We start from the raw sequence: 23,831 nt of genomic DNA, 5'->3' as shown, positions 1-23,831 counted from the left end.
TTATGACGAATCCCTTTTCATTTAGCTCAGTAATTACCTCTTAACTGATTATTGTTTTATTGTTTTCAGGGTAACAAACTGGTTCTGTAAAGTGGGAGATTTTATTTAGGGAGCACCATCTATTCTTCTGTTTTGATGGATACTGATGAAAAGCAGCTCAAACAATAATTCTTAACAATAGTGTTTGGCTCATATTTTATATTGTAAACATATTTCAATATGGTATTTTACCTCTTACATAATGTACTTCATATGCACTGCTTTGATTCCTCAGAGCCACCCTGTATGGGGTTATCATATAATTTCTTAAATCCTGTTTCACATACATGAAAACTGGCTCTCTAAACTTTACTGACTTGCATAATCATGAAGTGATAGAGTTGCTGTCAATGTCAAGAGCAGCTCTAACTCCCCTTAAGTCCATTCTTTCTTTAATCTTCAATAATGTGCTATATATTTAAAATGAGAGCACTCAGTGTTACCGTTGGTAAGTATATAGACTTTAGAAACAGTGAATCAGTTTAGGTCGCATCTCTCTGAGTTACTGACCGAGTCACACTGGTTAATTCCCTGCTCTCTTAGGCTTCAGTTTATTCATCTATAAAAAGGAAATACAAGTAGCACTCCCCTGACAACATGTGAAGAAACTGCCAAGTGAGCTAATGATTGCTTACAATGATGTCTGGTACACTGTAAAGGCTTATGTGTATTTCCTGTTATTATCACTAAAAGTTGCTGCTCTCCTTAAATTTTCATTTCTCTTACATCTCTATGTTTACTTTTGTTTACTTTTGCATAATTTCAGAGCTGATTCCCCAGAGCACTCAGTTATATTTAGGAAAAATTAGTACTTCTGGAAGAATAATATTTCCATATTTAGAGATTGAAAAAGTCTCTGACAAAGTATCTTTTCTGACAATTTATACTTCGCTATTTTTACGCTGATTCATTTTTCAATGAGTTGACTGAATTGAAGATTAGCTCTTAGTATTCTCTTAAAGTAACCTAGATTTGCAGTCATATGCTATAAATGAATCCCATTAGATTTCTGTAAGTAAGCTCTCAAATTATTGCACCATGCATTTGATTGTGTATACTAACAAGCCTGTTGTCAAGCCACATATATATTATGAATAAGGGTTAGAAAAAGGAATCCCTACTTCAGGATGGACCTACACCCTCCCCAGGGACCTGCCTTTGCAAGTTAAGCTCAAGTATAATCACGCAGTCATCTCACTGGGAGGTGCTCCTGTGCAGTGAAAAACCTGCACAAACACTGCAGTGGCCCCGTTTCCCAGCACCCTAGAGATTCCAGGACTTTTGCAGCTGCTAACGGACCAAGTACAGCACTGCAACAAAAAATTCTGAAAACGGCATACCTCATGGTACTTTTTCACAGTCTTCCCTGAATTGCACGCACAGGACTTCCAGTTGACAGTTCCGCAGCCGCAGTTTCCTCCGCAGCGCTGTACAAGGAGGCAGCGAGGAAAGAAGACCACGTTTGTGAGCTTCAGCTCTTCCCTCAAGTTGACGGAGTAGTTCCTAGGAGTGCAGCTGTAACGCTTGACGTCATCATTGAGCCTGTCCAGGTCAACTGTAAGAAACACACGCATTGGGTAACCCAGTGCACGACTGTGGCATAAACACTCAGCATGCATTTTGGGAGCAGGGTGGGGAGATTCTGTGAGGACAGCCTTAACCCAGGGACTGACCCTATTCATGGGACCTCAACTATTACCCCAAATACCAAAGGTGAGTGTGAGTGTCACATGCTCAGTCATGTCCGACTCTTTGCGACCCACCAGGCTCCTCTATGGGATTTTCTAGGCAAGAATACTGGAGTGGGTTGCCATTTCCTTTTCCTAATACCAAAGGTGGAAAATCTAATTTCTCTTTTGATCCTATCTTCCCCTTCAAAAAAGAAAAAAATCAACAACAGCAAAGAGAAAACAAAAAGACCTTCAAAAACTTAGCTAAATCTTGGTTCAATTTTTCTTGCACCTTTCTAATGCAAAAAAAAAAAGTTCCAATGAAAGAAAATGAAACATTCAGCAATTTAAAATAATTGTCTTTACCTTAAAAAACATGTATGTGTGTGTGTGTGCGCATGTGCAAATGTGTGTGTGTGTGTGTGTGTGTATATATATATATATATATATCTCTTCTTGAGTTTAAACAACTCCTGACTCTAAGCCATTACTTAATATAATTTGAATTATATCAGGGACACATTAGGGAGAATTATTCTGATTTATTGATCTGACAGTGAAATTCTACAAGTAAATGTGATGAATAAAAAGTTTTAGCTTCATTGTAACTCCAAGGTTAAGCAAAACATCAAAGGACAAGGAATTTGGAGGTTGTGAATATGATGCATATTTGTGCACTGCATCCTAGATGGCAGCATAGCATAGTGGTTAAGTGCTTGGGCTCTGCAGTTAATCTACAACAGCATTTAAATCATAGCTATGTCTCCTTTTAGTTGGTAAGTACTTGACTCCTCTATACTCTGTTTCTTCATCTATAAAATGTAAGTAGTGTAATGACTATTTCAGCAATATTTGAAGTATTGAATGCAGTGTGCCTGGTATTCAGTCTGGTTATTATCATTCATCTTGATTCAGTTTCTCCAGTTTTTCCCTTTAAAGTCAAATGGTCAATAATTAAAAAAAATTTTTTTTTCAGATCTGTCTCTTTTATTTCTCTTTTGGCCATTATTCTATATAAATAATTATCTGGGGGATTGGCTATCAGGACTTCTTTGAATTATGAGCATTACACTAAATTTTCAGATTTTAATCATTAATATTTTGCTTGAGTTAAATTTGTATCATTGTACTATATAAATTATATTTTTTTCTCTTTTTTAAATTTAATTTTATTTAATTTTACAATATTGTATTGGTTTTGCCATATATCAAAATGAATCTGCCACAGGTATAACTATATAAATTATATTTTAACGTCATCTCGAAATCCATCTAATCATCTATCTATTTGGCATTCAAATCCTCTAGCGGGTGAGCATGTACATAACTATCTTCTCACAAGAATGCAGTTAGAGGAAAGTCCTCTGTCTTTTCCCAGGTTCCATCCCATTTCTGAATGCACTTCCCTTGTCACCAGTCAGGCGACTGCAGGAGGAATCCCACAGATGCCAGGCAATTGTCATCAGACTTACTCTGATTTTAGCCCCATTAAATGTCTTAGTCCTAAACCAAAACTGCTTGAGGAGTAGTAAGGAGTATTCTTTTGGGATAGAGGTCAAAGGCGAAGGGTGCTATCGGTAGAATGCATCTGAATGAGACAGAAATGAAAGAAGGCACAAACGGATGAAGATTCCACTTAACCCCATGAAGTCAGCTAAAATGCTGGCCATACGGTCGATGACCCCCTTGAATAAGGAATTAAATGGCAAGTGGACTCATGCTCTGCCCTGCATGCCTTTGATTCTCAAGGGCATGGATTTTACCCCACCTCTTACATGCTGAGCCCAGGACACTGTGGGAGCTGCATAAATGCTAAATAATTGCTGTGCATAATTGATGGCTGTTTTTTTCTTCCTTCGCAAAGACATATCATAAGTTTAGCTATAATCAATCCAGTTTTAAATTAAATGAACTCTGTCTTGGGAAAGGAACCATTTCATTGCTGCTAAAACCCTGAAAATAACTGCAAGCAAAGCAGAGAGGATTACATAAACGGATTAAGAAGTGCTGCAATCATCCATTACAAGTGTCACCTTGAGATAAATACTGGTGCTGGCTGTGCATTACTGGGCTACAGCAGGGCTAATGCAGAGGGCCAAAGCTGCTGATTGTGTTGCTGGGAATATATTTTGTCCATCATCTAGGAGCAAGAGGCGCTATTTGCAGGAAGGAATTGTAACATGTGAGGTTTCCCAGGTGGCTCAGTGGTAAAGAATCTGTCTGTCAATGCAAGAAGACATCGAGGGACTCAGGTTCAACTCCTGGGTTGGGAAGATAACCTGGAGGAGGACCTGGAAACCCACTCCAGTCTTCTTGCCTGGAGAATCCCACGATAGAGGAGCCTGGCGGGCTACAGTCCATAGGGTTGCAAAGAGTTGGATATGACGGAGCCACTGAATACAGTGTGTTCAGTAAAGCATGGTAGGCCAAGAGGGTGGGAAGGAAGTGACAGACTGAATGTAGGTGGGTTCAGCCAGTCCTCTGCCAGGCACCTGACACACAGGACTATTTATTGCTGCTCCCCACCCTTTTGAGATGTGTGTTACTTACTCAAAGTGAATACTAAGTAGGAAAACTGGGCTTGAAGTCATTCTCCCTCTTGCTGCCCGGTCACCACCACATCAGGCAGAATGGGGGGCTGGCAGGCAACCTGGGGTTGAAGGGAGAAGACTGATCTCCCTGGCATGATATTAAGCTGTCCTGTATGGCGGTGTACTAGGACTGGGGTGGTGAATGGCTCCACCCTTATGTCCAGAGTATGTCCAAGCCAAATCATAGCGTGCTTTCCAGTGGGAACTCTGATCGCCTAGAGGGCCCTCCACAAATCAGGATAGGCATGCATGCCTTACTTGTCTTGGAACAAAACTCTTCACGTTCTATGACTGTTTTACTGACTCACACTGGTTACTTCCGTTTCCTACCAGCCATGAAGAGATTTACGATGCTGTCAGTTATTTATGTGGCCCTGTGTGACTGCTGCAGAATCCAGCTGCCCTGCTTATCGGGGGGGATTGAAACCACAAAGGCACTCAATTTAGAACTAGAACTAAAAACATTCCTCAGAGTGGATGCAAATAACTTTAAAGCGCCATTGCAGACTTTCTGCAGGGGATATTGAATTTCAAGTCAAAGAAGACTGATTAGGCAGTGCAGCAGAGCGGGGAGCCAGACAAGGGACTGAGTGGCAATTAAGGCTTCTGGAGCCCTGGTCTGAGGGGGGCTCTGGTGTGAGCTCCTGTGATGGGCCGGGTGCAGGCCACGAGGTTACAAACCCAGGGAGAAGAGCGACCCTTCCCATTCCCGATTTAGCCTCCACAGTGGAATCTTACTGAGAGCGAGGATGTACCAAATTTAATTCAAAGGCCCATTAATTTCATCTAATTGCCCTTATTTCACTCAGCTGTACATAATGTCATCATCCCTCTTTCGCTGTCCTTTTGAATTTGAGTCCTGCCTTCTCATGGATCTTTGACGTTATTTCCATTTTTGTGTTCTGCACCGACAATCTGCTGCAAAGGCTGACAGGGCTCCGGTGTTGTCAAAGCCTTCCTCCGGACACAGGAATCCAATGTGGGCCATTGCACCCAGCCGTGGGAAGCACCATTTTCCCTCTGTGCTGGCCTCAGAGTGCAGCCTAGTCACAGAGGCTCCTGGGCTGTGGGATGAGCTCTGCGATCTGAGCCCTGGGACAGGGATGTGTAAAGCAATGGGATATTGTTGAATGCACACCCTAATCAGTTTCTAGTCTATGAAGGCTCAGATTCGGGAGGAAGGAGAGTCAGCCTGTTCTTTTTGATATTGGCCATCCCAAGTATCAGGTAATATAGAAGTTCTTCATGAATACGGTTGCATGAAATCCCCATCAATGCTATGAATTACATACTATTGTTACCCTTATATTTACACTTGAGACAATTGAGCCTCTGAGAGGGAAGGGAAAACATTTGTCCACAACCACACACCCAGTCAGTAGAAGAGCCAGAGTGTGAATCTAGCCTTTTCATCACTCTTGCACTTTGAAGCTCCAGTCTGAAGATTTGAAGAAGGGTGCAGCGAGCAGATTCTATGAGCCCTGCTGGAGCTTTCCTACTAGAGGTCTACTTCTTGTCAAGGACCTGGCTTCCTAGGTGCATTGCCAGATACTGACCTGTCACTTTTAAGATGTTGTCAATTACATATATCCAAGCATGTACTTCTGTGCACAGACATTCATCTATCAGATTCTACCAAAAGAGTACATGCTGACCATAGTCTTGCTAATAAAGCAGATAACTGCACAGAACCTAGTATTTTCATTTAGTATTGCAAAATAGCACCTGATGCGAACAGGTGGCTCACTGAAAAAGACCCTGATGGTGGGAAAGATTGAAGCCAGAAGGAGAAGAGGGAGATAGAGGGTGAGATGGTTGGATGGCATCATCGACTCGATGGACATGAGTTTGAACAAGCTCAGGGAGTTGGTGATGGACAGGGAAGCCTGGCATGCTGCAGTCCATGGTGTCACAAAGAGTCGGGCACGACTGGAGTGATTGAACTTCCTTGAGTCAGTCTCTTCTGGGTACCAAGTTTATTATGCTGTTCCCTCATCAATCCATCAATCTTTATCCTGTCATGTATGTCACCAGTCTTGAATATTCTTGCTATTCTCCAGTTAAACTTCTACATATTCTTGGAGTTAGCCAGTAATCATTTTGTATGCATGCATGCTAAGTCCGTTCAGTTGTGACCAACTCTTTGCAACCCTATGGACTGTAGCCTGCCAGGCTCCTCTGTCCATGGGATTCTCCAGGCAAGAATATTGGAGGGGGTTTCCATGCTCTTTTGCAAGTAATCATTTTAGTATAATCCAGTTAAGGCCTTCGCAGTGCTGAAATCCTTTAAGGATTCTCCTAGCAGGCAGCCTCTGTTCATGCAGATTCAGCACATGGCACTGGCGCTCAAAGATCAAGTGCCTGAAGGAGGGCCATGCTTTTCTAACTTCAAGCTTTTATCAATCTAGTTTACCTTCTTGGGCATCTCAGGCCACTGTGTCATTTTGATCTTCTAAGTCAAGAGGCACATTCACCCTACATCTTCTCTAACCCCTTCACTAAATACTCACCTCACATTCTCTGCCTTCTATTGTAGCACTTACTTTGTAGAACTTGCTTTATCCTTTTCTTTTTAAAATTAATTTAATTGGAGACTAATTGCTTTACAATATTTTGACGGGTTTTGCCACACATCAACATGAATCAGCCACAGGTGCACATGTGTCCCCAATCCTGGACCTCCCTCCCACCTCCCTCCCCATCCCATCCCTCTGGGTTGTCCCAAAAGATTGCTTTGAGTGCCCTTCCTCATGCACTGAACTTGGCACTGGTCATCTATTTTATATATGGTAATACTTGTTTCGGTGCTATTCTCTCAAATCATCCCACCGTCGCCTTCACCCACATAGTCCAAAAGTCTGTTCTTTACATCCGTGTCTCTTTTGCTGCCTTGCATAGAGGATCATTTCTACTGTCTTTCTAAATTTCATATATATGTGTTAATATACAGTATTTGTGTTTTTCTTTCTGACTTACTTCACTCTGTATAATAGGCTCCAATTTCATCCGCCTCATTAGAACTGACTCAAATGTGTTCCTTTTTATAAGCTGAGTAATATTTTATTGTGTAAATGTACCACAACTTCCTTATATGTTCACTGCAGCACTGTTTACACTAGCTAGGACATGGAAGCCATCTAGATGTCCAGTGTCAGGTGAATGGATATCCTTTTCTTTATTTAGGTGTTTCTCATCCACTAAACCATAAGGTTCTTGGAATCAGAGTTAATCATCGTTTAATCTCCCCTCTCAGAGTGCTTTGCCATTAGTGGAAGAAGTATGTGTAGGTCAATTAAGTGCACCGCTCCTAAAACCGTTTAGTTTCAACAATTAGAAGCTGCATAGTACTGAAAAAAATACATTTTTTGGTAGTCTTAGAGTACATGCCATTTCAGGATATTTGAAATAATTAATTAAATCCAATAAAAAAACAACAGGAATCACTATGGCTTACCTAGGCAAACATTTCTGATTTTCTTTAAACATCTACCTTCTGTGGGATACCAATCAACTTAAAGCCAAAATTAGAAAATGGTTAGGCCATTTATAGACCTACTAATCAATCCAAGTTTTCTTTATAAGGCATAGGTACTCTGTAATGACTAAATGAATCAAATTACGTTGGGTTAGAACTGAAAAGCTAGGATTCTAGAACCAGCTCAATGACAGATAAACTGTGATGCATGAAGGTTGGCACCAAGACCCACGGGCTCTAGAAGCTTTTCCACATCTTTTACATGGGGTGAAGGATGGCATCCAGGAGGCTGGCTCTCTGATATACATCTCAAGGTGCTCAGGAATATGTCTTGTGCCAAATGGGTGATAGTCCCACAGCCTGCTACATAAAGTGCTATAAACTTGGCTTTGAGATTACAAGACCAGATTTATAGTGCTTTAGGTAGGGTGGGAGGTAAGGGGAGTGGATGAGTAATTGCAGTATTTTTATACCAAGAAACTAGGGGCTCTCAGCCTTCTTTAAGGTTCACAAATTTCCTAGGAGGCATCTATTCATCTTTATGAGCATTACAACCTCACTGTGATTTTCAGATTCCCACTTCTATGAATTAGCACTTAATTGTGAAGACTGTTTCCACATTTCAACCCAGTTTTCAAGTGCAAATGAGTCTGGAAAGAACAATTATTTTATAACTTTTAATGAGGGAATATCAGGGTATTTTAAACTTAAAATCATGAATCTCATGACTCCATTTGCTGGTTTAACTTCTCAAGAATGGAAACATTCACCACTTGTATTTATAGAAATTAACCTAAATCATAGTAAAATATTCCCAGTCAGACAATTCCTAATTGTCAGGGTTTAAAAACATTGTTAAGCAGTGAGTGAATGGAAATTTATTGAGCAGCTACTATATGCCGGGTACTATGTGAGATGCTTTTACAAAGTTAAGTCTCATGGAATTCTCATAACAAAACTTCATCTTAGAGACTACTTTTCCCATCTGATGGATATGGAAACTGAGATGCAGAGGAGTTGAGTGACTTGCCTACAGCCACTGGGTATAGTAGACATTTGACAAATATAGGCTGGAAAATGAATGGGTGAATACATGGATATCTACAAGGTATTGGATTAGGCATGAAAGCAGCTGACACTGTCATAAGGCAATTCTCTGAACTCTAGAGGGGGTGTATAAAATATATCTATAAAATGGAAAATAAGAACAAGGCCAGGAGATGAATAAGAATCAAGGAGTCCTTTAAATGTTTGTCTTTCTCTCATTTACTAAACTATGAGTCTCTGAGTTTTAAGCACCACTGGGTCCCTTACAGCACTGACCTCACAGTCAACACATCCAGGTTCATGTCATGGCTCTTTATTTTATAGCTGTCAGTAAACCTTTCTGCATTTCTTTCTTTTATTAGATAAAATGGAATAACAGTACTCTCCTGCCAAGAAATTCATTAAGCTTGAACAAGTTAAAAGTGTCTGAAGTGCAGTCCAAACCCTCAGTTCCCAGTAGGTATGCTTCACTTTAATGTCGAAATGAGTAAAACAGATCAATGAAATAAAGAACAGAATCACCTAAAACCAGAAGTAGTCAAGATTCTGCAACTGGTGATCGCTAAGGAAAGGAAGCTACCCCACGTCCAAGGAGCAGTGGCTGTGTGAGTGCAGGAAGGCCAAGAGGAGCTACTCCACATTCAAGGTCAGGAGGGGCAGCAGTGAGGAGACACCCCTCGTCTAAGGTAAGGAGCAGTGGCTGTGCTTTGCTGGAGCAGCTGTGAAGAGATACTCCATGTCCAAGGTAAGAGAAAACCAAGTAAGACAGTAGGTGTTGCAAAAGGGCATCAGAGGGCAGACATACTGAAACCATAATCACAGAAAACTAGTCAATCTAATCACACTAGGACCACAGCCTTGACTAACTCAATGAAACTAAGCCATGCTGTGTGGGGCCACCCAAGGTGGGTGGGCATGGTGGAGAGATCTGACAGCATATGGTCCACTGGAGAAGGGAATGGCAAACCACTTCAGTATTCTTGCCTTGAGAACCCCAAGAATAGTATGAAAAGGCAAAATGATAGGATACTGAAAGAGGAACTCCCCAGGTCAGTAGGTGCCCAATATGCTACTGGAGATCAGTGGAGAAATAACTCCAGAAAGAATGAAGGGACGGAGCCAAAGCAAAAACAATACCCAGTTGTGGATGTGACTGGTGAAAGAAGCAAGGTCCGATGCTGTAAAGAGCAATATTGCATAGGAACCTGGAATGTCAGGTCCATGAATCAAGGCAAATTGGAAGTAGTCAAACAGGAGATGGCAAGAGTGAACATCGACATTCTAGGAATCAGCGAACTAAAATGGACTGGAATGGGTGAATTTAACTCAGATGACTGTTATATCTACTACTGCAGGCAGGAATCCCTTAGAAGACATGGAGTAGCCATCACGGTCAACAAAAGAATCCAAAATGCAGTACTTGGATGCAATCTCAAAACTGACAGACTGATCTCTGTTTGTTTCCAAGGCAAACCATTCAATATCACAGTAATCCAAGTCTATGCCCCAAACAGTAATGCTGAAAAAGCTGAAGTTGAATGGTTCTATGAACACCTACAAGACATTTTAGAACTAACACCCAAAAAAGATGTCCTTTTTATTACAGGGGACTGGAATGCAAAAGTAGGAAGTCAAGCAACACCTGGAGTAACAGGCAAATTTGGCCTTGGAATACAGACTGAAGCAGGGCAAAGGCTAATAGAGTTTTGCCAAGAAAATGCACTGGTCATAGCAAACACCCTCTTCCAACAACACAAGAGAAGACTCTACACATGGACATCACCAGATGGTCAACACCGAAATCAGAGTGATTATATTCTTTGTGGCCAAAGATCGAGAAGCTATATACAGTCAACAAAAACAAGACCGGGAGCTGACTGTGGCTCAGGTCATGAACTCCTTATTGCCAAATTCAGACTTAAATTGAAGAAAGTAGGGAAAATCACTAGACCATTCAGGTATGACCTAAATCAAATCCCTTATGATTATACAGTGGAAGTGAGAAATAGATTTAAGGGACTAGATCCGATAGAGAGTACCTGATGAACTATGGACGGAGGTTCATGACATTGTACAGGAGACAGGGATCAAGACCATCTCCATGGGAAAGAAATGCAAAAAAGCAAAATGGCTGTCTGGGGAGGCCTTACAAATAGCTGTGAAAAGAAGAGAAGCCAAAAGCAAAGGAGAAAAGGAAAGATATAAATATCTGAATGCAGTTCCAAAGAATAGCAAGAAGAGAAAAGAAAGCCTTCTTCAGCGATCAATGCAAAGAAATAGAGGAAAACAACAGAATGGGAAAGACTAGAGATCTCTTCAAGAAAATTAGAGATACCAAGGGAACATTTAATGCAAAGATGGGCTCAATAAAGGACAGAAATTGTATGGACCTAACAGAAGCAGAAGATATTAAGAACAGGTGGCAAGAATACACAGAAGAACTGTACAAAAAAGATCTTCACTACCAAGATAATCACAATGGTGTGATCACTGACATAGAGCCAGACATCATGGAATGTGAAGTCAAGTGGGCCTTAGAAAGCATCACTACGAACAAAGCTAGTGGAGGTGATGGAATTCCAGTTGAGCTCTTTCAAATCCTGAAAGATGAAAGTGCTGCACTCAATATACCAGAAAATTTGGAAAACTCAGCAGTGGCCATAGGACTAGGTCAGTTTTCATTCCAATCCCAAAGAAAGGCAATACCAAAGAATGCTCAAACTACCACACAATTGCACTCATCTCACACGCTAGTTAAGTAATGCTCAAAATTCTCCAAGTCAGGCTTCAGCAATATGTGAACTGTGAACTTCCAGATGTTCAAGCTGGTTTTAGAAAAGGCAGAGGAACAAGGGATCAAATTGCCAACATCTGCTGGATCATCGAAAAAGCAAGAGAGTTTCAGAAAAACATCTATTTTTGCTTTATTAACTATGCCAAAGCCTTTGACTGTGTGGATCACAATAAACTGTGGAAAGTTGTGAAATAGATGGGAATACCAGACCACCTGAGCTGCTTCTTGGCAAACTTATATGCAGGTCAGGAAGCAACAGTTAGAACTGGACATGGAACAACAGACTGGTTCCAAATAGGAAAAGGAGTATGTATGTCAAGGCTGTATATTGTCACCCTGTTTATTTAACTTATATGCAGAATACATCATGAGAAATGCTGGGCTGGAAGAAGCACAAGCTGGAATCAAGATTGCTGGGAGAAATATCAATAACCTCAGATATGCAGATGACACCACCCTTATGGCAGAAAGTGAAGAGGAACTCAAAAGCCTCTTGATGAAAGTTAAAGAGAATTAAAAAGTTGGCTTAAAGCTCAACATTCAGAAAACAAAGATCATGGCATCTGGTCCCATCACTTATTGGGAAATGGATGGGGAAACAGTGGAAACAGTGTCAGACTTTATTTTTCTGGGCTCCAAAATCACTGCAGATGGTGACTGCAGCCATGAAATTAAAAGACACTTACTTCTTGGAAGGAAAGTTATGACCAACCTAGATAGCATATTCAAAAGCAGAGACATTACTTTGCCAACAAAGATCTGTCTAATCAAGGCTTGGTTTTTCTAGTGGTCATGTATGGATGTGAGAGCTGGACTGTGAAGAAAGCTGAGCGCCAAAGAACTGATGCTTTTGAACTGCAGTGTTGGAGAAGACTCTTGAGAGTCCCTTGGACTGTAAGGAGATCCAACCAGTCCATTCTAAAGGAGATCAGTCCTGGGTGTTCTTTGAAAGGAATGATGGTAAAGTTGAAACTCCAGTACTTTGGCCACCTCATGTGAAGAGTTGACTCATTGGAAAGGACTCTGCTGCTGGGAGAGATTGGGAGCAGGAGGAAAAGGGGACGACAGAGGATGAGATGGCTGGATGGCATCACTGACTCAATGGACATGAGTTTGAGTGAACTCCAGAGTTGGTGATGGACAGGGAGGCCTGGCGTTCTGTGATTCATGGGGTCACAAAGAGTCGGACATCACTGAGTGACTGAACTGAACTGAACTGAAGGAAAGGAAGATCATGCTCACTTTGATGTCAATGTCAGAAAGCAATGATGATGTGTGTTTTGTTTAATTCAATGAGACATAGCACTGAAGCACCGTCCTTTGCAATTAAAGACACTTAGCGAGCCAGATCTCCCAGCTCAAGCAGTTTCTGCATGAGCATGAGTTCTAGGAAGGGTGAGCTGTCTCCTTAAGTCCATCAGTGCACTGAGCACAAGGATGCTGCTGGGTTCCTCAAGGCCGCACAGGTAAAAATTGGTATAGGAACCACAAGGCAAACCCACTCAGAGTACCAAGAGTGACCGTTGTGGGAAAGGCACATCTGTCCACCAAGACATTGAAAGTTACCTATGGTTTTCTACTGTGAAATGGATTTTCCAATCAGTTTGCACTTAAGTCATATGCTTAGACGTGAGGAATGTTTGATAATGAAAGTGGGCTTAGGATATCCACAAAGATAGACAACCATTATTGGAGAAAAGCAGAGGTTGCGCTGGCACGAAGAGAATAAACAAGCAAAAAAAGTCCTTGATCCTGTGCTGAGATTTTCTTCAAACTTTTATGTGTGTGCCCTCGTAGACGCATGCAGCACTATATATGACAATATGATTTTTATTAATGGTTGCAGGCAAACTGAGTGAGTGGGGCATCTAGATACTTCAAATCATATGGGTTATAGACAGTGGCTAAAGCCTAAAACTAAGCTTTCAAGAGGAAACGTCTAAAAAGCAAAATGGGGTCAGAAATTTCTCAGTAAATAGTATCATAGAAAAGTTGAGTAGTTGGAATTTATTTTGTAAAATTTTAATGAGTGTACCGATTATACAGATACTTAAATATGACAATATTTGGATAGTCCATAGGAGGCTCTCCAGACTTTTAAAGCCATACAGGGAAGAGAACAGAGTCCACAGAAATGTCTTGGTTCTATGCAGAGTTTTGTATTCAAATAATAATAGTAGCCAGCATTTATTGAGGGGCTACTAGGAGTTGGATACACTGCTATTATTAAGCCTAATACAACTTTGCAAAGGGGTTGTAATTAGCTATTTTACTAAACGCCGAGGTCTGCATATAACTTCTCCAAGGCTACTATCAGGAACTGATTTAGAATTTTTTTGTAAGTTTACTTAACTCCAAAGTCCGTTCTCTTCCCACTATCACATTCTTTCTTTTTGCTCTATTTCTATCAAATTTATGGTAAACAATTTTAATATTGATAAAAAGAAGCTTTTACTTGGTACATACCACATTGTTCAGGAAACTCAAAGAAGTTAGCCCTTATTGAACATAAGAAATTAGAAAAATCCATTTGATTTAATGTCTCTGTACCCCTGTTTAATTTACCTATAGATAGTTGCAGACGGATGACATCTCAAGACTGCCTTACCCAATTCATCCATAGAGTCAAGGACTTTCTGCAAATTCTTACTCAGATATTAAACAGGCAAAGAGAAAGGTGTAAGCATTTGATTTACATTGACTAGCTCATTTTAAAAATACGTTCATATCTTAATACACTGAAATTATTTCCTACATTCTGAATCATTTTTGGAAGAGCGAGTTACCTCTTTCTAGTTAGTATGCAAGGGCATGACCAAAAATAACACTAAGTGACTAATTTAAAAATAAAAGATATTTGCATCTAAAAGAATTCAGAGCCAGTTCTAACATTTTATATGAAACATATCTATTTAATTTAATCCTCAGCTTCTTATGCCAGTTATTTACCAATAAATTGTTTTAATATTAAAGAGTGTTTTAGATCTTATAGAAAAATAACATCATGTAAGAAATCACAGAATTGATATAAGATCCTGGGGAATGGGTTGGTAACTGTCACAGAGTTACAACATCTAACCATTTAGAATCTGTGAAAATCATATATTTCAAACTGTGTCATCTGGAATCAATTTAATATTAGTATGCTTGATTCACTCAATATTAACTTACTGATTTTTAAAGAGGCATGCACATCAAATTCAGCTCATGTATCAATAAATGGCAAATCTTTGGGGAAAATGTATTTTTGTCAAGCATTATTGTTGTTCAGAACTACTAAGTTGGAATGCCTCAACAATTATATCCATATTTCAATCACAACACAAGCTATTAAAATAGGTTTCCCTCTTACTATTGGGTTTTCTATGGCAAAAGTGAAAGAGAAATTTGCTCAGTTGTGTCCGACTCTTTGCGACCTCATGGACTACACAGTCCATGGAATTCTCCAGGCCAAAATACTGGAGTGGGTAGCCTTTCCCTCCTCCAGGGGATCTTCCCAACCCAGGGATTGAACCCAGGTCTTCCACACTGCAGGCAGATTCTTTACCAGCTCAGCCATACAAACACACCATAATTCAGGAAAGTCATGCTCTCCTGGAATAAGTTAAAAAAAAAAATGGATCTCACATTGTTAATTCCCATAAGTCACTTCTCAATGCCCAGTCTAGTAGAATTTAAGACCAACAGTTTTTCCATGTTGAGATGTCAGATTTTGTGCTATATACTTGAGTAAATACACTGCCCATAAACTTAAAAGTCTTTTTTTTTTAAGGAATCATATTATAATTTCTGTTAACTTCAGTGGTCATACTTCCTTGACTTCCCTGGTGGCTCATTGGTAAAGAATCCACTTGCAAATGCAGGAGATATGGTTGATCCCTGGATTGGGAAGGTCCCCTGGAGAAGAAAATGGCAACCCACTCCAGCATTCTCATGGACAAAGGAGCCTGGCTGGCTCTAGTCCATGGGGTCACAAGGAGTTGAACATGACTTGTGACTGAACACAAGTATAGGCACATAGTGGTTATGCAAGGATTCAGAGAGTAATTGCATGGTTTGTAGAACATCCATATAATTTTTTACCTAATTATGTGCAAATTTGCTATGTTGTTAGCATGTTCATCAGAAGAAATAAATGCAACTTGAATTTCAAATGACTTATTTTACAACTTTGAGCAGCTTTAGGGTTGAAATTATTGGCAAAAATTGGGTTTTGGAACTCTAGTTATTTACAGATATCAATTATCCATGCTACCCTTTTCTCCATTACCCCCTAGGAAACTGAAAGTTGTATATATTAACTTGTCCTAATATCATCAGTCCAGAAGCTTTTATAGACAAGTTTTTGCTTATCTATTACTTGTGAATTTGAAAAAAAGTGGACCTTATGCACTGAAATTCTGGCTTCAGTACTTGGCGGTGTTATGTCTCCTTTCCCTCCCTCTTCTCTCTAAACTTTTAATATCCTTAATAAACTTTTAACTTCCCATTTTCAAGTCTTTTCTTAAGGAGAAGTAAAACATCACTGTCACCTAATCTCCCTTCAAATAACAGTAGAAGCAAAGCATAAAATTTAATTTAAATATATTAACTCTTTTCTACTTTACAAGTTCTTCACCTAGTGTATTTATATTTTAGTGTTTATATAATTTTGTGATCTATATATTCACATTCAATTTTATTTTATTTTTTTTAATTTTTTAAAAATATAACACATTAGCATTTTATTTGGAAAAAATGATATATATATATAAAATATTTCAATTGCAATTACTCAATAAATACATGTATGCAGAAAAATGTTAGAAGGAAACAAAAATATATTATTAAAGTTTTTTTAAAAAGATTGTTCTGAATTTTCCTTAATTTTATTCATTTAATGTGACATTTATAGAAATTATTTCACTTTTTATCAAATTCAGTGCTTTTTACTTTCTTGTTCCTTTATGTTATTAGGCACTTGAGGGTCTTCTGTTATGGTCTACAATGATTTGACTGGATTTTCAGTTGAGCTATTTGATTTTACTCACTGAACCAACTTGTTAACTAACAAGACTGCGGCTATGCCTCCACTGGTTCCATTTTGGCTGACGGCTAAAATATAGCTCTACAAAAAGAAGGAACAGTGTCGGAGGGGACACCAAGCCCCAGACTCATGACGGGCAGGGCTCAGAACGCTCCACGTTTGTGACACCACATTCGTGTGACACCATCATCCTACATGATTAGATGCTGTTGCTCAGAAAGTGACAAGGGATGACTGTATAGGGCAGAGGGCAGCAGGATCAGGCTGATTATGATGCATTTCCTGCACAGGAAGCCTTGACCAGGGAGAACCAGTTCCCCAAAGAACTAGCTTGGGGAGGTTAGGTCTATTCTTGTCTAAGCAGGTGGTTAGGTCTGTTCTTGTTCTGACATTGCTGAGTGGGTGTCATATTACAGGAAGTGAGGGTGATGAGGGGAGCAGGGGAAGGAGGGGAAGGCAGGAGACAAAGAAAGAGTCTCAAGATGCCCAAATCTCAAGTCACAAAGGAAAATGTCATTAACTAAACAAGTTACAGTGGGCCAGGCACTCTGCTTGCTGCTCACACATGCCTGACTTCATTTTATTTTCACAAAAATCCTGCAAAGTGTACGCTGTTATCATCACCACCACCCCCATCTCTCCATTCTACAGATAAGACACAAGAGGCTCACCAAGGTCACGCAGCTTTTGAGTGGAAGTATTGGAAATTGAACCCAGATCTGACACCCTCAATCAGGCTTTAAAAATATTCTCTAAGAAAATTTAATCAGGAATGTGACAAGGAAGCAATCAGTTTTGTCAGCAAACAGCTTCATTTTAGGGTCCTTTAAAGTTTATATTTGCTTCCATTGAGGAACAATACAGGGAAATACACAAACCAGATATGCAAAGAAACCTTTCTGGTACAGTATACAAATGATGTATAAAATATTTTTAAAAACTGTTTTCTAATTCATGACTGAGTTGGAAGATAAGTATGTGATTTCCTTGGAGGCTAGAAACAACATGAAGGGGAAAAGCCCAGTGAGGAATAAAGCTCTTCTCTGGTCAGTAAAGAGTAAGGAAATTCTATAATTAGTTAGAGAACACTGGGCTCTAAGTAGGTTTAAATCCCCTCTTGACCCCTGACTGCTTAATATGTGAACTGCAGCAGACATCTTGTGAACTGAAAAATAAGACCCCATCAAGGAGCATAACCTCCATTTGTTTAAACATTACTCTCAGGATGTGTATGTGGCTTTTGTTGTTGTTGAGTCACTCAGGCGTGTCTGTTTGTGACTCCATGTGTTACCAGGCAAAGCTTGATTTGGGATGCAGAGGTGAGGTGTGTGTGTGTCAGTTGCTCAGCCAGGGGATCTTCCTGACCCAGGAATTGAACTGGGGTCTCCTGCATTGCAGGCAGATTCTTTACCAGCTGAGCTACCAGGGAAGCCCTTTTAGGCAAAATTCAATTCCATGAATCGTGCTTAATATTTAACAACCTTGTTTTGTATTCAAGTCAGAGGTGACTTCATCACATTTGCCTGGAAAATAGACTGGAGACAAGTGAAAAAAAACTGCCTTCAGAAGCCAGTTCAACTTAGGGTTGGTGCAGAAGGGCAGTGTGGCTGTGAGAAGCTCCACTTCTCAGCCATCAACTGGAGGGAGGACCTTGTAGCAATCCTGAGAGTAGTGTTTAAACACATTCAATTTTAGAATCTTGTTCTTTGATATCATGAAAAATTTAGATTTGATATCATGAAAAATTTGATATCATGAAAAATTCCACTTTTGATCAGTCTGGGCAAATCAGAAAAAAGGATGCTCAATAGATATTCACAAATGGCAAATTTGTTTCTACATAACATCATTAAAAGATTATTATAAGGGCTTCCCAGGTGGCTCAATGGTAAAGAATCAGCCTGCCAATACAGCAGATGCAGGCTCAATCCCTGGGTCAGGAAGAGCCCATGGAGAAGGGAATGGCAACCCACTCCAGCATTCTTGCTTGAGAAATCCCACGGACAGAGGAGGCAGGCAGGCTAAAGTTCATGGGGGTTGCAAAGGGTCAGACATGACTCAGTGACTGAAGAACAGCAACAAATACTGATAGTAGAAAAGGTTTTAGAAATCCTATGAAGTTCATATTTTATTTGACATCTAATGGACCTCTATCATCTATAACCATTTTTTGGTTTTCACTCATTTATTCACTATCCCATTTCTTATACATCAGGATAAAAACCATGGATTTATATTTTTAAGTAGCAAAAGCCTACAATAACAGCTGAAATATTAAACGTGACTTCCTTTGCTTCTGTGATACATGCAGGTGGTTCAGCATCAGGGGAATGATAAACAATTAGATCAGCACAGTTACACAAGTATAGAGACAACAGTGACTTGCCAGCGTTCAGTGAAAGGGTACAGATCTGCCTTAGAGCCATTTTAAATAAGAGATTGAAAAATGGAATCTAAGCCAACAGGGGAGATAAATGTTTACTTTGTCAGAAATCAGCAGAATGTTGCCTTGAATACTTTAGCAAGGTTATTTCAGTAACCAAAGGCATTCTTAAGAAAGGCACAAGCCTAACTCTATGGGGTGGGTTTCTATAAATTTTAGAAATATACTAAAGTATTAATATCTCCAATTTCACAAACACTAATTGAACAGCTAAAATATGTCAGTTATTATAGTTGTTTAGTCACTAACTCATGTCTGACTCTTTTCAAGTCCATGGACTGCAGCATATCCACTTCCCTGTCCTTCACAACTATCTCCCTGAGCTTGCTCAAACTCATGTCCATTAAATCAGTGATGCCATCCAACCATCTTGTCCTCTGTCACCCCCTTCTTCTCCTGCTCTCAATCTTTCCCAGCATCAGGGTCTTTTCCAATGTGGCAGATCAGATCAGATCAGATCAGTCGCTCAGTTGTGTCCGACTCTTTGCGACCCCATGAATCGCAGCACACCAGGCCTCCCTGTCCATCACCAACTCCCGGAGTTCACTCAGACTCATGTTCATGAGTCAGTGATACCATCCAGCTATCTCATCCTCTGTCGTCCCCTTCTCCTCCTGCCCCCAATCCCTCCCGGCATCAGAGTCTTTTCCAATGAGTCAACTCTTCCCATGAGGTGGCCAAAGTACTGGAGTTTCAGCTTTAGCATCATTCCTTCCAAAGAAATCCCAGGGCTGATCTCCTTCAGAATGGACTGGTTGGATCTCTTTGCAGTCCAAGGGACTCTCAAGAGTCTTCTCCAACACCACAGTTCAAAAGCATCAATTCTTCGGTGCTCAGCCTTCTTCACAGTCCAACTCTCACATCCATACATGACCACATAGCCTTGACTAGACGGACCTTTGTTGGCAAAGTAATGTCTCTGCTTTTGAATATGCTATCTAGGTTGGTCATAACTTTCCTTCCAAGGAGCAAGCATCTTTTAATTTCATGGCTGCAGTCACCATCTGTAGTGATTTTGGAGCCCAGAAAAATAAAGTCTGACACTGTTTCCACTGTTTCCCCATCTATTTCTCATGAAGTGGTGGGACCAGATGCCATGATCTTCGTTTTCTGAATGTTGAGCTTTAAGCCAACTTTTTCACTCTCCACTTTCACTTTCATCAAGAGGCTTTTGAGTTCCTCTTCACTTTCTGCCATAAGGGTGGTGTCATCTGCATATCTGAGGTTATTGATATTTCTCCCGGCAATCTTGATTCCAGCTTGTGTTTCTTCCAGTCCAGCATTTCTCATGATGTACTCTGCATATAAGTTAAATAAACAGGGTGACAATATACAGCCTTGACGTACTCCTTTTCCTATTTGGAACCAGTCCGTTGTTCCATGTCCAGTTCTAACTGTTGCTTCCTGACCTGTATACAAATTTCTCAAGAGGCAGATCAGGTGGTCTGGTATTCCCATCTCTTTCAGAATTGTCCACAGTTCATTGTGATCCACACAGTCAAAGGCTTTGGCATAGTCAATAAAGCAGAAATAGATGTTTTTCTGGAACTCTCTTGCTTTTTCGATGATCCAGCAGATGTTGACAATTTGGTCTCTGGTTCCTCTGCCTTTTCTAAAACCAGCTTGAACATCAGGAAGTTCACGGTTCACATATTGCTGAAGCCTGGCTTGGAGAATTTTGAGCATTACTTAACTAGCGTGTGAGATGAGTGCAATTGTGCGGTAGTTTGAGCATTCTTTGGCATTGCTCTTATTTGGGACTGGAATGAAAACTGACCTTTTCCAGTCCTGTGGCCACTGCTGAGTTTTCCAAATTTGCTGGCATATTGAGTGCAGCACTTTCACAGCATCATCTTTCAGGATTTGGAATAGCTCAACTGGAATTCCATCACCTCCACTAGCTTTGTTCGTAGTGATGCTTTCTATTTGTATCAACTTACTGAAGATAGAGGATGAACAATCCCTCAACCCTGAGTGCCTCTGAGGATCTGTCTCAAAGTGAAAGTCACTCAGTTATGTCCAACTCTAGGCCAGAGGGGATCTACTCAATCTCCTAGGAGCCATAAAATAGTATCAGTGCCCCAGGCTCGCCCTCAGAGTTTCTGAGTCCATGTGACTGGGACAGCACTAGGCACCTGTATTTTGTTAAAGCTCCCCAGGTGACTTAACATTCAGCCACAGTTGAAACACTTAGGTCCTAGGATCTCACATTGCTCAGTCATATCTAACTCTTTGCGACGCCATGGACTGTAGCCCACCAGGCTCCTCTGTCCATGGGATTCTCCAGGCAAGAATACTGGCATAGGTTGACATTCCCTTCTCCAGGGAACCTTCCCAACTGAGGGATCAAACCACGTCTCCTGCATTGCAGGCAGATTTTTTTTTTTTTAATTATCTGAGTCACCAGGGAAGCCCTCTTAGAGAAAATACAGAGATGCAACAGCAATGCAGTAGTTGGACAAATAAATGCTGTAGCATCTCATGTACTCCAAACTTGAGAAGTCTGGAGTGGTGGGCTTCACGGAGAGAAAACAAGGGACAATAAAGACTCCATCAAGGAAGTGAAGCAGTCATTTCAGAAATCTCAGTAACTACAGCTGGCTAACATCTCTTGAGCAAGTACTGTATGTCAGGTGCTTTGGATGGCACTTCTAACAATTCCTGAAAGTAGGTATTATCATACCCACATTGCCAATGAGGAAACTGAGGCTCAGGAACAATCAATGATTAGCTGAAAATAATCACAAAACTTGTAAGTGGCAGGGTTAGGATTTGAACCAAGATGCCTTGCTTCTAACTCAACATAATATCTGGGGAAAAATAAGTAATGAATCTAGGTGATTTTTAAATTTTAGTATTTCAAAAAAATAGGTGTCAAGTAGGGCTGACTCTCAAATAGCTGTCATGGTTAAGATACTTGAAGATATAGTCAAGTTTTATCATTTCTTTGTCTAATGCCATTTTAATATTTTTTTCTGGGGTTCTCAAAGCATCATGAATATTTTATTTTCTTTCAAGTTGACCTAATAGAGATCCAAAGACAGCAATGCCTTATAAAAAAGCATTTTCTTTTTTGTGTTGGATACAAAGTGAGCACTGAGGAAATCTGATTTGAGAGTTACACTGTCCTGCATGTGACATCCTAGGCGGTGCTAGTGGTAAAGAACCTGCCTGCCAATGGAGGAGATGCAAGAGACTTGGGTTCCATCCCTGGGTTGGGAAGATCCCCTGGAGAAGGAAATGGCAACCTACTGCAGTATTCTTGTCCGGAGAATCCCATGGACAGAGGAGCCTGGTGGGCTACAGCCCATAGTGTCGCAAAGAGTCAGACGCGACTAAAGTGACTTAGCACTCACACAGGCATACAGCGTATTTCCATAACATCAGGGCCACCAGTGACTCTGTTGTCCCCACTTAGCTGTGCAATTTAAGTATATAAGATTATGACCTAAGCCATAAGTAGCAGATTTAGGCAGGAGTTAACTAATTAGTTGCTTCAGCCTACATGTTCTAACAGATTGCCCTCACCAGCACAAACATTATCTGTAAAAGGGCCCAGGTTCACAATTCCTGAAAGTGAAAGTTGCTCAGTCGTGTCCCACTCTTTGCAACCCCATGGATTGTGGCTTGCTAGGCTCCTTTGTACATGGAATTTTCCAGGACAGAATACTGGCGTAGGTAGCCTTTCCCTTCTCCAGGGGATCTTCCCAACCCAGGGATTGAATCCAGGTCTCCCGCACTGTAGGTGGATTCTTTACCATCTGAGCCACCAGGGAAGCTCAATAATTCTGGAGTGGGCAATCTATCCCTTCTCTTTAAAAGGACCTCTGTTACTACAAAGAAATAGGGTATACTGTATTAAATATCTTTACATCTGTGATGCAAGTCAGCCTTATAAGACTTCCAAAAATGTTAATAATAACAAATCTTATCAAATGAAGCAAGAACATAACAGACTAGAAATTATACTTTTATTCAATAAGAGGTAATTACAAACTATTTCTCTACTAATTTGAGTTAAACATTCAAATAAACACTCACATCCTAAAAACATATTACCCAGATGCAGCATCCTATTTTTAATAGCTTAAGTACTATGGTTTTAACTTTTGATGTTTTAACTCTGCTGAATATTCTTTTTTCCTCCCTTCACTGTGTTTTTCTGAACCTTCCAGCTGAATGTGTGCCCTCACACTTGTGCAAAATATCCTGGATCTGTGTTTCTTTCTTGGGACCTTTACATCCTATGAACTACCAAGGATGCCAAGCCTATGGTTAGGACCTTATAAAATTTTTTGGAATGGACACTGAATGAGTAGAGTTGGAATCTTCCAGATTTTTGAACACTGCTTTACCAGGAGCCTCTCCTGCGAACACTGACTGAATCCTGGGCTAATTCAACACTCACATCCATCAGAGAGACACAGAGGACTGTTACACACGCACTGCCATTGGAGGCAAGAGACCATGATTCTCCTTTCCTCTCCATTGCCATGCAGCCATTGAAGAGTTATCCAGCTCCCCTGACTTTGGTCACCTCTACTGTTTATGGTGGGACTAAAAATACCTTGTTTGCCAAGAAGCACAAAGTTGATCCAGATGATTTTATAAGGTCTTTTCTAGCTCCAAACTTTGACTGACTCAAGTCTTTCTTAGTCCCATACAAACAACACAGTTTGGGCAAAATACAGAACATCATTTGAAAGTTCTGTGAAAAGATATATAATAATGGGCTAACAATACTCA

General features: G+C 40.4%; 1 protein-coding gene across 7 annotated transcripts in view; it reads right to left on the bottom strand.

Annotated features, from left to right (window-relative positions):
* The window catches only part of PDGFD (platelet derived growth factor D), a 280,491-nt gene that overhangs the window by 11,593 nt on the left and 245,067 nt on the right, over positions 1-23,831 (bottom strand). For all 7 annotated transcript variants that reach the window (XR_015141419.1, XM_086338255.1, XM_086338256.1 and 4 more), the window contains one exon: positions 1,380-1,594. Coding sequence is in view for 6 of the 7 variants with exons in the window: in XM_086338255.1 (XP_086194381.1) it covers positions 1,380-1,594 (215 nt within the window). In the remaining variant the exon portion in view is untranslated. The remainder of the gene's footprint in view (positions 1-1,379; positions 1,595-23,831) is intronic.

Source organism: Bos grunniens, chromosome 15 (assembly GCF_055505025.1).
Source record: "Bos grunniens cultivar Pamir isolate PY7600 chromosome 15, Bosgru_T2T1.0, whole genome shotgun sequence".
Lineage (NCBI taxonomy): Eukaryota > Metazoa > Chordata > Mammalia > Artiodactyla > Bovidae > Bos > Bos grunniens.
Note: the sequence above shows the minus strand (reverse complement) of the source record. Positions and strands in the feature narration are given on the sequence as shown.